This window comes from Phyllostomus discolor, chromosome 13, assembly GCF_004126475.2.
Source record: "Phyllostomus discolor isolate MPI-MPIP mPhyDis1 chromosome 13, mPhyDis1.pri.v3, whole genome shotgun sequence".
Taxonomy (NCBI): domain Eukaryota; kingdom Metazoa; phylum Chordata; class Mammalia; order Chiroptera; family Phyllostomidae; genus Phyllostomus; species Phyllostomus discolor.
This window is the reverse complement of record NC_040915.2, coordinates 50613501-50633064: the sequence shown is the minus strand read 5'-3', so window position 1 is coordinate 50633064 and position 19564 is coordinate 50613501. Positions and strand designations below refer to the sequence as shown.

General features: G+C 54.4%; 1 protein-coding gene across 1 annotated transcript in view; it reads right to left on the bottom strand.

Annotated features, from left to right (window-relative positions):
• The window catches only part of SRRM4 (serine/arginine repetitive matrix 4), a 138099-nt gene extending 119525 nt beyond the window's left edge, over positions 1-18574 (bottom strand). The window contains 1 exon segment of the mRNA XM_028527735.2: positions 17955-18574. Coding sequence (XP_028383536.1) covers positions 17955-18085 — 131 coding nt within the window. The 5' untranslated portion in view covers positions 18086-18574.
• Between the last annotated feature and the right edge of the window lie 990 nt (positions 18575-19564).

The following is a 19564-nucleotide window of genomic DNA, read 5'->3' as shown; positions in this document are numbered from 1 at the left end:
CCCTTTAAGAAAAAAAATATAAAATTTCAAAAATGAAACTGGATGCCAGAGTGAATACAGAATGGGGCAAAAGTAGGTTTGCAGTTGTTACTGTAAAAATAATACAATAATTAATAAGTAATAATACTGAATATAAGAATCAACTGTGTTTTGCATACTCACAACTGTAAACCTCCTTTTGCCCCACCCTGCGTTTATGTAGAACGAGCAGATAAGCAACCTGGGACAAAGTTTCAAAAGCTGAGAAAACCCACAAACATCCCCAAATCCAGAATCTAACATACACATGCTTTTTAAAAATGAACAGCCTGCAACACTACTCTCGTACTTTATATTCCCTAGATTTTTTTTTCTTGGCTGCACGTCCTGATGGCCTCCTCATAGGACAGTTTCGCCATACCCTCATCTACAGAAAGAACAGAGAGACAGTTCAGTACTTCCCCTGCGAGGGTTTGCTCAGGACTTTGGGGCCACAGGGCTGAAGGGTTCAAAGGTCCCCCTGAGCTGGGGACCAGGAGGGCATCCGTGAAAGTGACTGAATTCAGGCCATTACGGTGAGCCCGCAGGGGACAGGGTAGGACAGGGGCATGCCAGTGTCCCTGTGATCTTTCCCCCGCCCATGAGGAGGGCCTCCTTCCGGGGCTCCGCGGGGTGCGCTGTCGTCACCACACCTATGTACCCACGCAGGGAAGACATCTCATTTCTGGTCGGTGAGCTCCCCTCATAACCTCGATTAGCTTGCCTACTTACCAATGCCAAACCCTTCAGGGAAAGTGAGCACGGGAAGTGGGAACTGAAAATACATATAAAATTGCCCTCGTTTTTGATAGTCAGCGATTTGTGCAATTGCTGACTCCCATCTTTTCAGCGTGTCCCCGGGAGCATCCAGAAGCAAGGAGGCCAGAGCATCCTGGGGGCTGGGGCTCAGGGCAGGCTGGAGGCGACGCGGGGGCGGAGCCACTCAGGTTGCGGCCTTGACCAGGCAGCACTGCGGCAGCTGCGGGGTGAGAAGAGACGCGAGGGCAGCCCAAGTGGTTGGGTGGGTTCAATCCGCTCACCCTGGTCCCTGACCACAGGCCGCAGCGCAGGCCCAACAAAGCTCTCCCACATTCCCTTCCTCCCTGGGGCCCAAATGGGGTTACACAGACGGGCTGGGGAGCAGTGGGGGGTAGCGGTGAGGGGCCTGGGATTCAAATCCCGCTTCGTAGTTCCCCAGCCACGTGACCTTGAATGAGAGCGGTCACTTCTCTGAGCTCCAGGTCTCCCCACTGCAAACGCACCCACCGTTTTTTGGCTGGAGGAAGTGAAACGCAGCGTGGTGCAGGAGTCACTGCGCCGTACTGGTCAGAGTGTCCAGTGTCGTACAGACTGTGCAAAGCACCGCACAGAACACAGCCAAAGGACCTTCCCAACCCCGGCACCACACTTTACGCGTCAGCGTGTGTGAAAAGGAAAACGAACACTTGTTCCCCCTACTGAACAGTATTATGGCACAGCTCAAAGGCACAAATGTACATAAAGCATTTGGAAAATGAAAAAACACCATACAGATGCAAATTATTACTCAATAAATCAATTAGTAGATTGACGAGGAGGTGGAATAGCGTGGAGCTCCAGTGCATAGGCTCTGGAATCAGAAAGGACTGGATGTGATGAACTTTTGACCTCTCTGAACCCCAGTTTCCCCACCTGCAAAACAGAGAGAAGTATATGCCCCGTCTCACAGGGTGCTGTGACACTTTCATGAATATGTACGGGATGCTTGGTGTAACATCCAACGTACACTGTTGTTGCTATAGTTGGTATTGTTACCGCTGCTGTCACTGTTATTAAAAGTAACTCCATTCGTCTTAGTTTTCTCATCGGTGAAATAGAAAAACAAAAGCCCGTGCAGCTCCCAGTGATTTCATAATTTGAGATTCTTTAAAAATACAACGTGCCAACTCTACTCTGCAGATACGATGAATCACCCGCAAACGTCACAGAGGCCACACACAGCTGGGGAAGGATGTGGTGAGGGCAGACGGGGCTCCCTGAGGCCACCCGTCCCTACCGCCTCCCTGCTCCAGGGTGGCGCTCAGGTACTCGGGGGCAGGAGGAAGCTGGCGTGGCCCAGACTCTGGGTCCCAGAGTCCCTGCAGCCAATCTGCTCTGCAGCCTCCGGACACCCTGCTGGCCAGACACACCACCAGGACACGCGCTTCGCCCCCTCCCCCCTGCTTCAGCTGCTGGCTTGCCTGAGGAGATCATCTAATGTGTCCTCTTAAGCTGGGCATCTGTGACTCGGCCGTGGGCCGGCTGGTCCTTGAGCCCTGCCTTTACCAAGATGGTCTCTGTCTGGTCTTCCGAATCCCACCCGGTAGCCAAGTCCTCTAGCACTGATTGATGCAACAAATACTGATCATGTACCTAGTTTGTGCCATGCACAGAATTGGACCGCTTTCCGATTATGTATGCATAGCCACATCTCTTTCCTCGCTAAACCACTCCTCCTGGGGAGCTAGCAGAGCCCAGCCACAGTTCTAAGTGAGTAAGTCTCGGGCATCGGTTGTGTCCTGGGTGCTGTGCTGGTCAGTGGCTGCAGGGAGATAAACTAGACGAAGCCCTCCAGAGAAATATATGTGTTCACGTGCTAATTAAAAGGTTCCGGGATCACTCTGCTATTGACATTTCTATCCGTCCACCTAACGGTTTATGTATTTAACAGTAGTTATCAGAGCTGATTAGCCACTAACTAGCTTCCTTCACCTTGGGCAAATCACGTGGCCTTTCTGAGATTCTGGGTTTTGTTTTGTTTTTTCACCTGTAAAATGAGGGGGCGCCCTGTGATGAATGTGAGTGGAAACAATGTATGTCAAGGGCGTGGTCCCAACATCATAGCAAGTGTTCAATAGTTGGGACTTGATCTGATCCTTCCAAAAGCTGGGGCGCTCCCTTCCCAGGGAAGAGAAATGTATTGCCCCCATACGGCCACCTCCCTTTCCTACCCCAAGGACAGATGCCACTAACTGATCAATGTACTCTTTGCTGCTGACCCCAGAGAGAGCCGGAGAACCCATCCCAGCTCAGTGCCTCGGGCAACCACCGCTAACTGCCCCAGTTTGTACCAACCCATTGAAGCTGCTGACACTCTCTATGGAACTTTTTTTTTTTTTGCCTCCTGCCCTTATCCACTCAGTTGCATACATTAGGTTGACACTCCAAGGAATACTTCTTTCCTCTCTGAGCTTTATTCCCAGGTGCTGAGTGTAACATCCTTCGAGACGGAACTACATGGGCGCAGGCCCAGTTGCGTGCACGTGGTGTCCATTAATGTGGGTCCGGACTGAAGTGCCCCTGATCGGCCGCCCCGGCTCCCCTTCTGCTGAACTGCTGACCGACCTTGGCTGAGCCACTCGCCCTCTCGGGACCATTCTGATTTCCCTCCCCTTACATGTGTTTGTAAGACAGGGTGGTCGAAATCTTAACTGCTGGAGCCCTGCAAGCTTTGGGTTGAATCCTGCATCCACTTCCTGGCTGTGTCAGCTTGGAGAAGTCACATAACCTTTCTGAACTTCAGCTTCTTGGTCTGTGAACTGGAGAGAGTAATAGTATCCATCTCAAAAGCTTAAGGGGCTTAAAGGAGATCATGCGTGTGCAATGGGATCACTACCGACATCTCATCTCTTTATCTTGAAGGGTTATTCCTCTTCGCAGGTGGCTCGATAATCTTCTTGCTGGGAAGAGCACTTGTGGCACTAAAGGCATTCCTGCTGGCTGATTCTTCCTCTGAGTGGTTGCCCAGCCGCAGAGAAAGCCATCAGTACCCTGGGCAAGCCCTCGTCCAGCCCTCCAGGTCAGCCTCACCGCCAGACAGACCCTCCCCCTGCTACTCGAGCCCAGCCCTGGGGAAAGCTTCCTTGATCATCTAAAGACTTGAAGGCAGAACAGTTAGGCCCCGCCTGGGACACCTCATGCTCCACATCTTGCCTCTGGGGCAGAAAGTGTTGGACAAAAGAGAAGGCTGTGGCAGCAAGCACATCCGGGCTACAGTGCTAACTCTGACCCTCATGAGATGATAACCTTGGCCAAGTTGCTTGAACTCCCTAGACCCCACTTCCACCATCTCCACCATGGGGACAACCCTACCACCAAGGGTTGGGGTGAAGATACAATGGAATAATATCTCCAAGCTGCCATAGAGCTTAATTTACGAGTAGGGGGTATCTAAAGTTGCACGGTAGTGCAACCGAAGTCTGAACAGGTATAGTGCCCAAGGCTGTGTGCCCAAGCTTGAGTGACCTTGGGCACTGTACCCGCTCAGACTTTAGCTCTCTTTTTGACAACATTAGCTCCTGCCCTGCCTGCTAGTGGCCTGTTATCTGCAGACATGTCTGCAGACACGGCTCCCCTCCTGGAATGCAAGCAACCTGAGGGCAGAGGAAATGTTCTTCACCATCACGCTTTGTACACAGTAGAAGCTCAGGGCTGGAGAAATGAATGAGCAGTCGGAAGAGAGATGTAATCCTTCCACACAAGTTAGAAAAGAAAGGACCCTGGCCATTGGGATTCTTTGTTTCTGATAGGAACAAGTATGTGGAATCATTTAAGTGTCCACAGCAAAAGGGCTCAGCGCAGAAAAGCAAGCCCACGGTGCCTACATTCTCCGGGACCACCGTGTTCTCGGTGCCTTGGAAAGAACTGAGATTGGGAGGCCGAATTCAATCGAGTGTAATGCCTGTAAGGTCTTGCAAAAGAAATGATCTGAGCTGCTATTTCGTATCGTCTATTAAATGAACTGAATAAGCCTTACGTTACCATAAATATAGGGAGACGGTGAAGGCGCAAAGTAGATGCTCGATAAATGTCAGTTGGTTGGTTGGGGGCGGGATGGATGGATTAATGGCAGAAGAAAACAGTTGGAGAAGGGGTGAATAAACAAAAGTCTGGAGAACATATGAGTGGATGGTTGGAATAGTGAATGAATGAATGAATGAATGAAGAATGAATGCAAGGTTCCTTGATCAACGGGTGGACATAGGGTGGGTGGGTGGGTGGATGAATGATTAGGTAGTAGATGGACGAATACATGGGTAAGGGAGTGGCTGATGGGTGAATGTGTGAGTGGATGGGGGAAGGGATGTGTGAATCAAGTTGCTGGGCAGCAGGCCAGGTCTGTGCTTGTGAAGAATGAACTTGATCACCTCATGGGTGCACCTACATTGGTCAGCCTGGGGGAGGTATTGCGATCAGAAGCCCAAATTTCTCACCCAAGAAGGGCTTAGTCTCCTTGTTTCTCTCTCTTCCCAGGGAACCTGGCTTCCGGGAAGGCTGCTACATTCATGTGGCATCAAACTGCCTTGAGGCTGCTCGCCCTAAAATAAATCAGCTGGGCGGCACCAATGGGCCGAGGTCCTGAGCCCTGCTCTCTCGCCTGTAGCACGGTGGCGCTGGAATGGTGCAGGAGGGAGCCACCTACTGAGAAATACAACCAGCTTGTCAAGAACTTCCTTATCTCTATATGGTGCACCTCATTTTTCTCATCTTCCCTTCCCATGCCTGGGGACTGGCAGAGCAGGTATTCCTAACCAGCACGGGATTCAAATCCTCTACCTCTGACATCACCTCGCTGTGCAAGTTTAGGCAAGTTACTTCCCTCTCTGATCCATAATTTTCTCGTCTACAAAATGGAAATCGCCCTAGTGTCTCACCACCTCACAGGATGGTTGAGTGGATTGAGTGATACATTGCAGATACAGCCTTCTGCTCTGTGATGGGCGTGCAGTCAGTACTCAGAAACTATTGTTAGTAGCTGTTACTAAAATGCTGACAGATGAAGTTGAAAAATCGACATCCATGAGGCCACAAAAGCAGAGAAGTGAACCCTGAGAGTCAGGAGACCTGGGTTCTGATGTCCTGTGTGACTGTGGGCAAGTGCCTTTCCCTCTCTGAGCCTTAAATGCCCCACCTGTAGAACGGGGAATGGAACCCACGAGCTCTGAGATGCAGGGTTCTTGGTCAGGGAAGTGATCCCAGTGCCTCTTCGCCCTCTCCCCACACCAAACTGATTCTTGTTTGAACATGAGCCTGACTGTCTGAGGGCAACCATGCCAAACAGCCACACCAGGAATCAGCAATCACTCATGTTAGAGAATGTTGTCCCATGTTACACATGTGGACACTGAGGCTCAGGGTAGGGAAAGCACTTCCCCAAGGTCATGTAGCTAATAGGCGGTGGGACAGAATTCAAACCCAAGTTCATTAACCACAGAGCCGGAACCCATCCAACTAGGTAACACCCCTGCCTTGGCATGTGTCCTAGTAACGTCCGCCTGGTGAATGGGGGTTGATGCTTTCCTTAGGACTGGCGGGGCGGGGTGCAGAGCAGCCACTAAGAGGAGGGTTCTGATGGTATCTTGCCCGAGCCACCTGTGTAAGTCCCTGTGTTTTTGATGAGAAACAGCAAAGGTGTCCAGGAACACTTACACCAGTTGCCAGCTCCTGCTTTCAAGCCACCGCCAGGAACAGTTTGACAGCCGATTCGCTAGAGGGACACCAACGCAGTAGATCCAAGTGGAACAGCCAGCGCCCTGGGGTGTGCATGGGGGCGGCCAGTAGACGGCAATCCTATTAGCTCGTTTTCCCTTTTCTAGAACCCTCTGTCAGTGGCTTTCATAGACAGTGAGGTCTCAGACAAGGTACTTAACTATGCTGAGCTCCTGGCTTCTCTCCGCAAAATGAAGAGTTAGGGAAGGTAGGGCAAGGAGATTCTTAAGGCCAACCCTGACTCTTTTAGCTGCCAAGATGTCCTCTCTGTGGGGGCATACAGAACCCTCCGCACAATCTGGGAGGTTCCCAGCCTCGTGCCCTTCCAGACTCATGCTGCTCAGGGCCCGTTTTCCCACAGTCCGGCCTCTGCAGGGATGGGTTCCAATGATGTTTCTTCCTAAGGCTCCTGAGCTCGGGGTCCCCCTTTCAGTTTTTGGGCCCCGCACCAACCTACCCACCCTCTGCTCATCACCACTGAAGAGATGTTTCTCTAAGAGATTCTCCACTTAGGGAACAGGCACAGCACCCACTGGGGCAGACGAAAGGAGCACGAGGCTGGTACCCGCCATGATAAGGCATCAGGAGCGGAGGGGTTTAGTGGGGGTATAGGTCGGTCCATGACCAGAGGTGGCCACGCCATTCCTGCCCCTGCCTGGTGGGTCCGTGCTCAGTGCACGAGCTCTTGGGGTCAGAGATTTTGTCCCCTGGTGGGATGGGGACACTGAACTTGGAGTCGGTGAAGAGCACTGAGGTTTATTTGGGGTCTTTATAAGATCCTGAGCCTCAGTTTCTTCATCTACAAAGTGGACATAAAACTGGCCCTTACTGTTGTGAGGAGCAAATGAGATCAGCAGTAACTGTTTAACTAGGACAGCAGCAATAGTGACAATGCATCATTATTTCACGATGAGACTTTATTCCCCATAGTTGGGCCTCACCAGTCCTGTCTGTAAAATGGGAACGCATCGATGTTTCTGCCTTCTTCCCCCAGGAACTCTGAGCAGTACAGTGTCTTAGCACGGGGTGCCAGTGGGTCCGTATCTCAGCCACTGCCCTGATGTTAATCTTCTGACGCACCACAGAATGCCCTGTGCTCCATCTGTGCCTCAGTCTCCCCATCCACGGAATGAAGAAGCTGGGCTCAGACTCCTCAAAGCTCCCTTCCGGCTGAATGCCACGGCAAGGTAGGTGATGCCGGTGTATAAGAAGCTCAGCATCGGAAGGTGCTGTTGTGAGAATGGTTTCCTGATGGAAACCAGCGAGCGGCCCAGGGTCAGTCGTGGTTCTGAGCCGGCCCCGCACCACTGCCCCAACACCTACTCCCTGTTCCACGGGCCTGGGCCCGGAGTCACCTGCCACCAGGTGTGGAAGGGTGGCTGGCCAAACAAAAGCCTCCTTATCAGCTGCAAGCTCTGAAATATGATCCCAGAAACAGCCAGAGCCGCTCACCTGCTCTGCGAGGCACAGGCCAGGCACAGATGGGCATCTCATCAGGATCTCCAGACCAGGCTTCGGGCAGCATATGCCACAGGAGGGTTTCACGGGGCGGGGCACCACATCTCTCGGGGGGCGGGGGCAAGAGAGGGCGGCATCTGGTCACCTGGCCACAGCAGGGAAGTTCAAACAAGATGTTGGGCAAACACCACCCAGCTGACCACAGAGCTCATGCACCCAGGCCGACTCAGGCTAAACCCCGGGCAAACCCCCTGCCCTCCATGGGTCTCAGCGTCCACATCCACAAAATGAGGAGACGAATCAGATCAGGGACCCTAAAGACCTTCTGACCTTGTACTCAGGCGGAGATTTTAAGGATGAAACCCCCCATACATGTGTCTTTACTTACAAATTACATATACACACTGTTGTTCCAAAACATCACGCATATTATAAAACATAACCTCCACGTGTGAAGTGAGGAGGCTGGAGGGTCTCTGAGCCCTTCGGCTCTACCGTTCTGACACTGCGCCTCTGTACATGTCTGAGGTTCCTCGTCCGTACCACGGGCTTGGACACCTGCACGCTGCCATCAATCATTCACTCGACACCCATTTAAAGACCTCGACCACAGGCCTCTGCCCGAGGAGCTGAGCCACAGCAAGAAACGGGACAAACGTGGTGCCTGCCTCTGCCCTCGGCCGTCCAAACAGTTCTCAAAGGAAGTGACATCGCTGTGTCTGGATACTGGCCATTCCATACGGTTCACACTACCAGGCGCGGAAGGGATTTGACGAGGGGAAGTGTTAAAATTCATGCATCTGACAACATTTGCTTGGTCTCCTGCCGGGTATCGGGTGAGCGAGGAGCACCATCGAGCACACGGATGGTCCCTGCCCTCGTGAAGCTCACAGTCTGTTTGGAGCGGGGCGCTTTCGAGGGCAACCCCACAGCCAACATAAGATTACGAACGTGCCGAGGGCCGAGCGGGCTACGACAGACACACTGTGCCGTGGGGTGTGACCCGGTCTCAGCACGACGGAAGGACTCCCTGAGGAAACAGCCTTTGAGCTGGGATCTGACGGTGCAGCAGATGTGCGTTAGGTGCTGGGGCGAGGGGAGCTCTCCTGGCAGCATGTGCAAAGGCCCTGCGCAGGAAGGTCGTGGAAAGCTTGAGTCCCTGAAAGGTGTGGGGTGCAGCCGGAGGAGAGGGAGTGAGCGGCAGGATTTCAGAAATGACCTTGGGGAGCAGGTAAGAGCTGGACCGTGAAGGAACTTGGCAGGGAGCTGGCTCTGAATCCTATAAACAAGGGACAATGAGGGAGGGCTGTGGGTGGGTGCAGGGCGTGTATCTGACTGGCTTTTAAAAGGGGTTCCTCCGGCTCAGTGGGGCGCATGGGCAAGGAGACAGCGCTGGGAGATGGGACAGGAACAACGGTGACTGCCCAGATTAGGGACATAAACCAAGATGAGCAAAATAAAACGAAAACACCCACAACCTTAAAAGCCAAACCACAGCGACAGAAAGGGAAAGACGTGGTTAGCTGTGGCCGAGCAGACCTGAGTTCAGATCCCACCTACATCGCTTCCAAACTGAGTGACCTTGGACAAGCCGCACCCCCCTCCCTGGCCTCAGTTTTCCCTTCTCTGCAAAGTGGACCAAACCACAGAGATGTCAGCTGCGAGATCTGGGCCCCTGTCTCAGTTCTGACCCGTCCCAGCCGCGTGCCCGCGAGCAGGTCACTCCCACTCCCTGCGCCTCCGTTTCTCCATCTGCAAGATGGGGTCTTAAAAACACCTGTCTCCGAGAGTGGCTGTGAGGACAGGATCCGATGACAGACGGAACCTGCCCAGCACAGGGCTGGGCACGTGAGGCACTCAGTACACACGTTCCTACATGAGTGAGCACACACACACACACACCACGAGTGCACGCACTTCAGGCCCAGTGGCACCTCTCCTCCCACAGGAGCGGTGACGGTCTTGTAACATTCCAGCCACCTTGCGTAAGCCCAACTTTTAATGAAGCCAGGGAGCAGGGATCTGGCGTTTTGCTCAGTGAAGCTGTCAGCAGGATGGAAGCCCTGGGAATCCGGCAACTGGGGGATTCTCCTGAGGAGACACATTTGTGTCCAGAGGATCTTAATATTTGTTTTGAACAGGCACGTGTAGACGCGAATTACTTAATGACTGTTTTAGGGTTCGGCATTGTTCCTGTATTTGCTTTGGCTTTGTCTCTGTGACATCTTAATTCTGTGTTTTATTTCATGGAGTTCCGCGCACAGGCTGTGGCATATGGGAGCTCTCTCAGCAAAATCTCAGATGGAGAGGGGGGGCGGCGGGGGTGGGGGAGAGAGGGACACGGAGCGGACTGCGGCCTCCGGGGTGTGGCGGTTGTGCAGCGAGGGGGACTGCTGGGCCAGGGGCACAGTCTGGCTTCGTGCACACGGATATGAGTGACGCGCCCGACTCTCACCGTCACGGGAACAAGATTTGCCACTGCTATTTGGAAGTCTAAACAGTGTCTTTTTCAATTTCCTAATCTGATTGATCGCAATCAGAGAGATTGTAAATTTCATGCTTGTCTAGAACACACGGAGGGCCCAGCTGAACTTCCGACACCGCCGTTCAAAGTCATCCTTGGCTGCACTGGAATCGGGACACGGGAGCCAGGAGAAGCAGATCAGACCCAGGACTCGGACTGAGGGGGCAGGGGCCCCCTGGGCCCCCCTCTGTTCCCAGTCTAGGGGCTGCGCACCCGAGGAGGCCTTCGCTGGCTTACAAGGCAATGCTTCATCGGTTTCCTGCCTACAGCTACGGATGTCTTCCCTTCCCTCACTCCACTCCAGCCGCGTTAACTTCCTTGCTGTTCCTCAAACACACCCAGCATGCCTCTGCCCCCGGGCCTTTGCACACGCTGCTGCCTCTGTGCAGCAGACACAGTCTCAGACACTCTGACGGCTCTGAGTGTCTCAGACGGCTCTGTCTCAGACACTCTCCCCCAGGTAACCTCCCGGCTTGCTCCCTCTCCCCATCTAGGCCCCTGACCAGTCCGTCTGACACAGCAGCCCCTCCCCCTCCCTCCTCCACTTTCCCGTCTGATTCTAAAGCCCTTATCGCCACCCAATCTTATTTGTTTGTTTCTTCTCCTTGCACAAGAACAGGAGGTCATGTTGTTCACTGCTACATCCGGTAGGAGCTCAATGACATCGTCAAATAAATGCAGGTACGAGTTCATTTTTTAGCCACCTGCAGCTTCTTCCACATTATGCATTCACTCCCCCGTGGTCTGTCTTCGACACGCGTGTGCTCACTCTGATCTCCGGCCGCCGGCGGCTGCTCAAGGAATGCAGCCTGGATTTCCTTTTAGCCAGAGCCGGACCGTGAAGGACAAGAAACCCAGTGGCCCACACTAGTTCTGCGTGCTTTTTTTTTTCTTTTTCTTTTTTAAGAGAGAGAGGGAGAGAAACAGGGATGTGAGAGAGAAACATCGGTCGGGGGCCGCCTCTCGCATGCCCCCCAACTGGGGACCTGGCCCCCAACCCGGCCACGTGCCCTGACCGGAAGTCCAGCTGGCGACCTATCAGCCTACAGCACGACATCCCACCCACCGAGCCGCAACGGTCGGGGCTGCGTCCCTGAGCCAGCCACCGGGAAGTTGGGAATTTTATATCACACGAGCAGTTCCCCTCCACAGCCCCCCTTCCTTAGCACTGCGGCCCCCCACTAGATAAGGTCCCCCCAGAGGGTTTGACCTGCTCTTCTCCTAGGAAATGCAAAGATCTATCTGTCTTGAGACTCTACTGGCGATAAAGGCCTTATTTGTAACCCTGGCTGGCGTAGCTCAGTGGATTGAACGCGGGCTGGGAACCAAAGTGTCCCAGGTTCGATTCCCAGTCAGGGCACATGCCTGGGTTGCAGGCCATGACCCCCAGCAACTGCACATTGATGTTTCTCTCTCTCTCTATCTCTCTCCCTTCCCTCTCTAGAAATAAGTAAATAAAATCTTTAAAAAAAAAAGGCCTTATTCGTGCCGATCACCCCTTGTATTTTGTAGGTAAAGCTGAAGAAACCGACACATCACTGCCATCGTACGGATGGATGACGAAGGATAACTGTGTGACTATAAGCAAGGGACTCTGTGCCCCATAGAGGGCGTCCCCCTCCGCTGGATGTCCACACTCCCCCCCGCATCTCTGTTCCCACCTGCCTGAGACAGTGCTGCGGACTGTCTACTCCAAGCCATGTCCCCGTGCTTGGGAAGACGCTTCCGAGGCCCTCAAGGGGAGCCACTGAGTGCCATTCATTTTTTTTTTTTGCCCCGATGAGCCTGACATGTAGTACTAATAAAAACTATCATTTATTATTCATAAAACAGCTAACGCTGATGGAGTCCTTAGTGTGTGCCAAACGGCACTTCCCAGTGGTGGTTCCTTCCACCCTCACAGCAGCTCTTGGCGGTGGCTACTATTCTTAGCCCCATTTCGTGGATGAGGAAAGCAAGGTTGAGAAGGTCAAGCTGCTGGCCCAGAGTCACGGAGCCAGGAAGCATTTGCGAAGAGGGAAAGGAAACATTACTTTTTTATTAGTTTGCCATTGGGGCCCGCTGGATTTTTTTTTTTTTTCTCAAAGGCTCTACACGTCTCTAGTGGCTCTTTGGGGAAAGCCAAAAGCATATTCCCAAATGAATCCAGAGCTGTGGGGTGGGCCAGCGGCAAAGGCATAGGAACCCTGCGGCCCAGGCGGTGGGGGGCATGGCATGCCCTCTGACCCTGTCTGGGCGGGCAGCTCAGGGCGCAGCGAGGAGGCTGGGGCTCCCGGGAATGGAGAGCTCGGTCTGTGCCGGGGACTGGGCCGTGTTCTCTGTATGAATTACCTCACTCGGGCCTCACTACAACCCTGCCTGCTGCGCCTGTCGCAGATGGGGAAACTGAGGCATGCACAAAGTGACTAGTGGATTCCTACACCAGGAAAGAGCGAAGCGGAATTTCAGCCTGGGTGGTTCCGACTCCAGAGCTCAAGCCTTTTACCGCTCTGCTTTCTCTCCCTCAGAAACACTCCTGACCCTTCAGAGAAAGCCTGGGTAGGAAGCAATTACAGACCTCGGGCTTTTTCAAGCCTCTGCGAATTCTTGCACCTCACAGGAAGGTAAATCCGGAAGAAAGAATATTCTTAAAACTGCCTGTGCCCCTGCAGCACGCCGCGGGGCTCATGGAGCAGAAGGCATGCGACCCAGGCTTCTATCCGCCTTAAGGGAATGAAAGCTCTTAAGGAGGTTTCTCCCCTTCGGTGGCTTGGAGCAGGGGGGTGGCATTCGTGGAGACCCTCGGAGTCACAGAGGCCTAGAAAGCACTTCCAGGGGGCATCTGGTCCAACCGCCTGCCCCCACTCCAGCTGACGTGTCTGCTCTCCCAGCCAGCCAGACGTCTGGGTCTGGGGAGCTTCATTCTGACACTAGTGCGAGTCAAATCCACGTACAACGCGTATGTCCCTGGATGGCGCTGCTCCGAGTCCCCGGCGCGTCGGCACCGGGAGTGGCGCTGGGAGAGAGCTCGTCTGTTGCTGGGTCTGGACCACGTCTACTCACTCGGTTAATGCATCCGACCGCCACTGAACAGTCCGCCCACCGCAGCCCGGGTCTCTGAAACAGCACGCTGCCAAATGGACACAGCGGCGGCGGACACGATCTCCTACCCACCCATCTAGGCCACTCAACAAATTGCACCTTTCAGAAGGAGAGGCTGGACGGAAGCAGCAGCACACCCTCCCGAGGAAAAGCCTGCGCTCCTCCGCGAGGCGAGCAGGTCCGTGAGCCCGGGTGTGCTGGCTCCTCACGCAGGCTGTCGGGAAGTCACGTCCCCGCAGCCCCCCCACGCCGCTCCTGGGGACAGAGTCAGCACAAACGCGCCAACCGATCTCTTGGCACGGAGGCGAGTCTCGCGTTAAATGGTTCAAAAGCATTTTTCCTGACTTACAATGTGGCCCTCTTTCCCCTTCATGCAGTAAAATCTCCGATAGTTTGGAGTTTATGACCCTTGGGGCAGGGACTGGGCTGAAGCCTGCTTCTGGGCTATTCTGAACAGAAAAGCTTTTCGAAGGAAATTAATAGCTTGCCAAGAGAACTGGGAAGGAAACGCTCACTCCATGTTAAGGGGGCGCCCTCTCTAGCCCTTTACCAGCACACGTGAATCCACACACAACTGATATGCTCATTACAGATGACTTTTACAGGTTCATTACGTCCTCAACTACTATTGGTCTTCACGATTACCATAGTGTGAGCTGGCCCCAAACACTGGGGTTTTCTCTTTGAGCCTAAATTTCTTGGGCACAAACTTTTCCGGACTAAGCAATTAACAGGTAATTAACTAACACCAAGGACAATGACTAGATTTCTTTGGTGGGGACAAGAGAGGGGGGGTCTCTCACACTTCGAGCACCTGGCTGATCTGTGCAGCTCTCATGGGACCACGGTGACCCTACATCCTGGTTTGGCCTGGGACGGTCGGTCCCTGGTAGGTCTCCCGTCCCGGAAGAGCTACTCACAGCAACCCCTTCTCACTCTCGATAGGAGCCACAGATTATAGAGTCACTCTGGATTTGACGGAGATTACAGATTAAAACTGTGAGTTGTAGGGAGTTTGAGCCTTCCCTAGACTAGCAGCACCTGGTTATCTCTCTATAAACCGAAGGAATACTCCCTATAGATGTTGCACCAGTCTCCGCTGAATCCAGATTGGCCGCCAGCAGCCCCCACCCCCTGGCTGAGTCAGATCAGAATGCCGCTCACCTTCCCTTGGGGCGGGGAATTATGGGAACACTCCCCCTTGGTGTGTGTGAATTGCACCTCAATGTAACTGCCTGTCAGGAGCCGCAATCCCACCGCTTTCATGGCGACAGTGGTGTAGGGGAGAAATGGGTGGGCACGGAGAGCCCAGTACTGGGAGGGACCACTGATGTCCTGTGGCTGCCACCGCCGCGCTGAGCTGTCTGTGTTAGAGGTGTGCCTGCACTCCGTGGGAAGTGCTGTCCTGGGCTCACGCTTCCTCACTCGCTGCCTCAGACGGCTACTGTTACCATTTCTATTTTCGAACTTGACAAAACCGGCTCTGGCTCTGCGAGGGAAAGCAGCTTGTCGAGGACCCTCAGCTTGAACGGTAGAACTAGAACAGGAACCCAGGTGGGTCTGAAGCTCCAGTCTGAACTCGTAACCACTGGGATGCACTGCCTCCCACTCCACTCCACTGTTCTGACATTTGAGTCAGACAGCTGCTTGCAATTTGATACATTGTGAAGCTACTGCCTCATCAAGTATGCCTCACAGGGGGGGAGCGGAGGAGGGAGAGGGGAGAGGGGATGCTTCGCTCTGAGCACCCATGTGATCTGTGCCTATTGCTACAAGATCAACGAATTGAATGTGCGCAGTCTATCCTGGCACTAAATTATCTTCACGGATAGACTTAAAATATCCTGGGGAAGTTCATTCAGGGGTAGCCCTCATCCATAAACAAATAGTAAGTGTGTAACCAACAGGACTGGCTGGCGCTGGTCTGCCTCCTCCCCCATCTCCCTGCAGAGAGCTCCAGGGGCAGGTCTGCCCACCGTGACCTGGGCTGGACTCGTGGAACTAAATGACAGTTCTGACGAGGTCAAGTCCCCTGGTTGCCTCTAGAGGAAGCTGCTGGGACCCAGCTGATGCCACACCGGGGTCTTGGTTGCTTTCCTTCCTAGGAACTCTGCTTGGAAACATGGCACTTGCACCCTTCAGGAAGCACAGAACGTTCCAAAGGAGGTGGGAACTGACCACCATCGGATGTGGCTGGCTGGGGTGAGCACGGGGATGATCCCAGTTTCATGGACAGTCTGTTAAGAGACAACTCGGACCAGCCTTTCCTGAAGACTTGAATGCAAATGCTCCCTGCTCACACCCAACCCCGGACCTGGAGTAACAGCTACAAAACAGAGTCTGCGCTACAGGGAGGCCACACCTGTTGGAGACCTGCTGAGGGGTCCTGCCAGCATGGCAGACAGACAGACAGACAGACATCAGGGGCTTCTGGCTCAGACCCTGACCTCAGGGGCGGAGACCCGGCGCACTCAAAGACACCAGAGGTGAAATAATAGCTGTGTGGGGAGGGTCGGCTGCTGTGAGGTTCTCGGATGCAGGAACTGGGATATGTACAAAGACACAGAAGCGTGAGAGTCGGAAGACCCTGTGGGGTATTTCTGTGACTGAGAACAGGATGAGGACCAGGGAACAGGGCATGCCAGTGCCAGCCCAGCAGGAAAGGGCGAGGGTACTGAGCCGACCGGATGTCAGGTGCGCTTCTCAGAATTCGAACACCCCCCTCCTCTCCCTGTACCCCAGCCTATATGGGCGACTCCAGACCAAAGACCGCACTTCTGGTTTCCAGTGAAATCCCCCCTAGTGCTGTCTACAAGGACACATCTTTTGCCCAGCGCAGCACCTGATCCGCCAACAGTAGGTGCTCTCCAAAGGTGGAACGGGTGGCAGAAACCCAAGAAGATAAAACCGCTGACGTCAAAACTCTCTGCAAAGAGCCTCCATCCAAGCAGGAAACAGCAGCTTCTGACGGCATTGACGGTGTGGTTCCCCTCCTCCAGCCCGTGCCAGGGGGTCCCCGGCCTCCCGGCCACAGACACTGCTGCTGCTGCTGCTCGCAGCCCACGACGTCCCGCTGGCCCGTCACCCCGTTCACCCACTCCCAACATGGGACACCCGCTTTTCTACAGACCTGGATGAGCCAGACCCCCCCCCACCAGACCTCCAAAAGTTCTCCAGTCTGGGTGTGATTTTAGATATGATTCTGGGCAGTCCTCCTCCCCACAGCCGCTGCAAAGTTCAGATTCCGTTGCGCCAGAACAGACATTCTGTCTGAAGCACTTTCCCAGACGGGTTTTCAATCCACCCCCTTAATGTAGCCTGCCAGGATTAATAAATCCTCCCAGTGGTCGCCCCTGGTCCACTTCCTTCTTTATCTCCCACCAAACCACTCAGCCAACACCAGCGCATTATGAGTTTTCATACTGCCTTGATTTTCCCTGGCAGAGGGCACAGCCTTTTCCCTTCCATTCTCAAACTCCTCGAAATGGAACGATTCCGAGAGAAGAACTGGGTTTTCTCTACCTTGGAATGCTTCTGTTTTGCTGAGCCTCCTCTCCTTTCACCCCCCAGCCTCTCCTCCCTCTTTCTGCATCCTTCTCATTGCTTCCCTTACCTTCCGCCCGTCGCACTATGCCCACCACCATCTAAGAATCTCTTCTCATGCCTGAGTTCAAAGCAATCAGAGCCTTTTGGAAAAAACAGCGAAAACTCTTCCCAGACCACCTCCGTGATCTTGGAAGGCTCCTCCCTGAGTCTGGAGCTCAGAGTCTGGGTTTTGGATGCTGGAGAGGAGAGGGTTCAGCAGCAGCTACAGCAGCAGCGGCCAGAAAGGCATAGAGGAGGGTGCTGTTTGGGGTGTATTTGGGGGAACAGCATATGGGCTTTTGTCAAAACCTTCAGAGCTCGCTAGTTTCTGAGCTGAGAATAGAAATGTGCTACTGTCTCTGAACACTGCTCGAACTGGATGAACCCTCATCTTCTCATTTCGTACCCAGCCAGCCACCTCAACCCCCCATTCCTCCCCCACCCCTTGCTCTGAGCTCTGTGGCACCGAGAAAAGTTTCTCAGTCAAGTCGTATCCCACCTACACTGCCCACCCCAAGCGAGCAAAACCTCTCGAGGAGCAGAAGCAGCTGCCAGGTCGGCAGACAGTCGTGTTGCTCCTTGCTAAGGACTCCCTGTCCCTTCCCACCAGCTTCCACCTCGTACAAGCAATTAGTTCCCATGTTCCAGCGGGAGGGAGCGAGCAGTGACGGAAAAAACAGGCACTCCGGCCCAGCTGTCTGCATCCACCCCTCAGGGTTCTGGGGCACAGGCCAGAAAGGGGGAGCAGCAGGGTCTCCCCTCGTAAGGAGGAGGTCCTTACCTGGGCAGCGGCTTGCGGGCTGTAATGCTGGCGACAATGATACTCTCAGGACGTGGGGTGGCCACGGCTTTAAAGGTTCCTCGCCAGAACTTCTCGAAAAGCTGCTTCTCGCCTTGCTGAACGCTCGCCATAGCCAACGCAAAGGGGGCCGGACGCCCGGGCGCTGTCCGAAGTGCTGAAACGTTGATTCCAAACCGGGGCGCACCGGGCTCTGGGCTCTGTCCGCCCGGAACCCAGAGGGGTGGGGTGGGAAAGATCGGGGTTCAGGGCGGGGGATGGGGCGCCTCAGCCCGGCAGGCAGTGGGGAAAAAGGCTTGTCCTCTGGCTTTCTTCCGCTTCTGGGTTGGCTCTGGGCTGCGCTCTGAGCTTGCCGAGCTTCCGCGCCCCCGTTAGGGAAGGGAAGGCTGGCTTTCTCGGCGGCGCCGGGAGAGAGAGGCGGCGGGGTCGTCTGTGTGCGTGCGTGCGCGTGTGAGCTCAGGCGCGCCCGGGTTTTGTCTCTCGCACAATGTGACGTTGGAAGAGGAGGCTGGTCGCGAGAGCTGCACTTTCCTCACCCCCACCCCCCTCCGTCTCTCCGCCTCCCACCAACTCCCGCCTCCCCGGCTCAGCCTCCTGCCGTCATCTGCATAACAAAAGCCCGCAGATCCAGGGAGGAGAAAGGGCGGGGCTTGCGCTTGTCACTAGGGCCCCGCGGCTACGGAGTTGCAGCTCTAGCCCCTTGGGGAAGCCACCCCGCACCTGAAGCTGAAGCACGTAGTAGACCCTGCTCACCAGCCCTCTCTCCCCCCGCCACCATTGCGGGCCTTCCCCTGTCCTTCTTGGGTGTGATCTGGGCCCGGCCACCTCCCTTCCCAGCCCCTTTGCAAGTCCTGTGGCGGACCTCCTATTGGAGCGGGCATAAAAACTTAACCTCTCAGCACAAGCCAACCTGGGCCCCCCCCTCCCCAATTCTGGTAGGGACTGCCTAGGCCGGAAAGGGGGGTTCCCTACGTTCCTCTTTACGACTGACTGCCTCGAGATCCCCACCACCCAGAAAGCGCGTTTGATAGACAATCCGTCACCAATTCGGCTTCTCGCCATCTGCCGAGCCGGGACCCCCGCCCGCAGAGGGGCGCAGCGTTGCATCTGTGCACGCGGCGCTTTTGTGCCTCGCAGCCAGCCAATCCGATGTCCCCGCTGCCAAACCCGTCGGCAGGAAAGAGCACCCCCGACCCCACACCACACCATCCCATCCACTCTGGGGGAATTCGGCTGTAGTCACTTTTCTTAACACAGCTTTTCTCGGGAAAAAAATCTAGTTTGGGAAAGAAAGCGTTGGGGGGGGCGGATTTAGGGGGGCAAATCTGAGAATTACAGAAGGATAGTTACTTATTGGGGTCTCTCTCCATGTTCTGCTCCTTCCCAGTGCAACTCCAACCCCAGAAAGTGGAAGCTTAGAACCTCAAATAAACCCTAGAGGCAGAGGGCCTTGGCGGAGTCATTTCTTTCACCCCCAGGGTTTTCATTAAGAAAAAGGAAGCTGTAGGACCCCGTAGCTCCTCTCGTCCTCGGAGCCCTTTAATCTCAGCAGAGTTGCTATTCCCACTCCCCAGGCCTCCCCAGACGCCTGT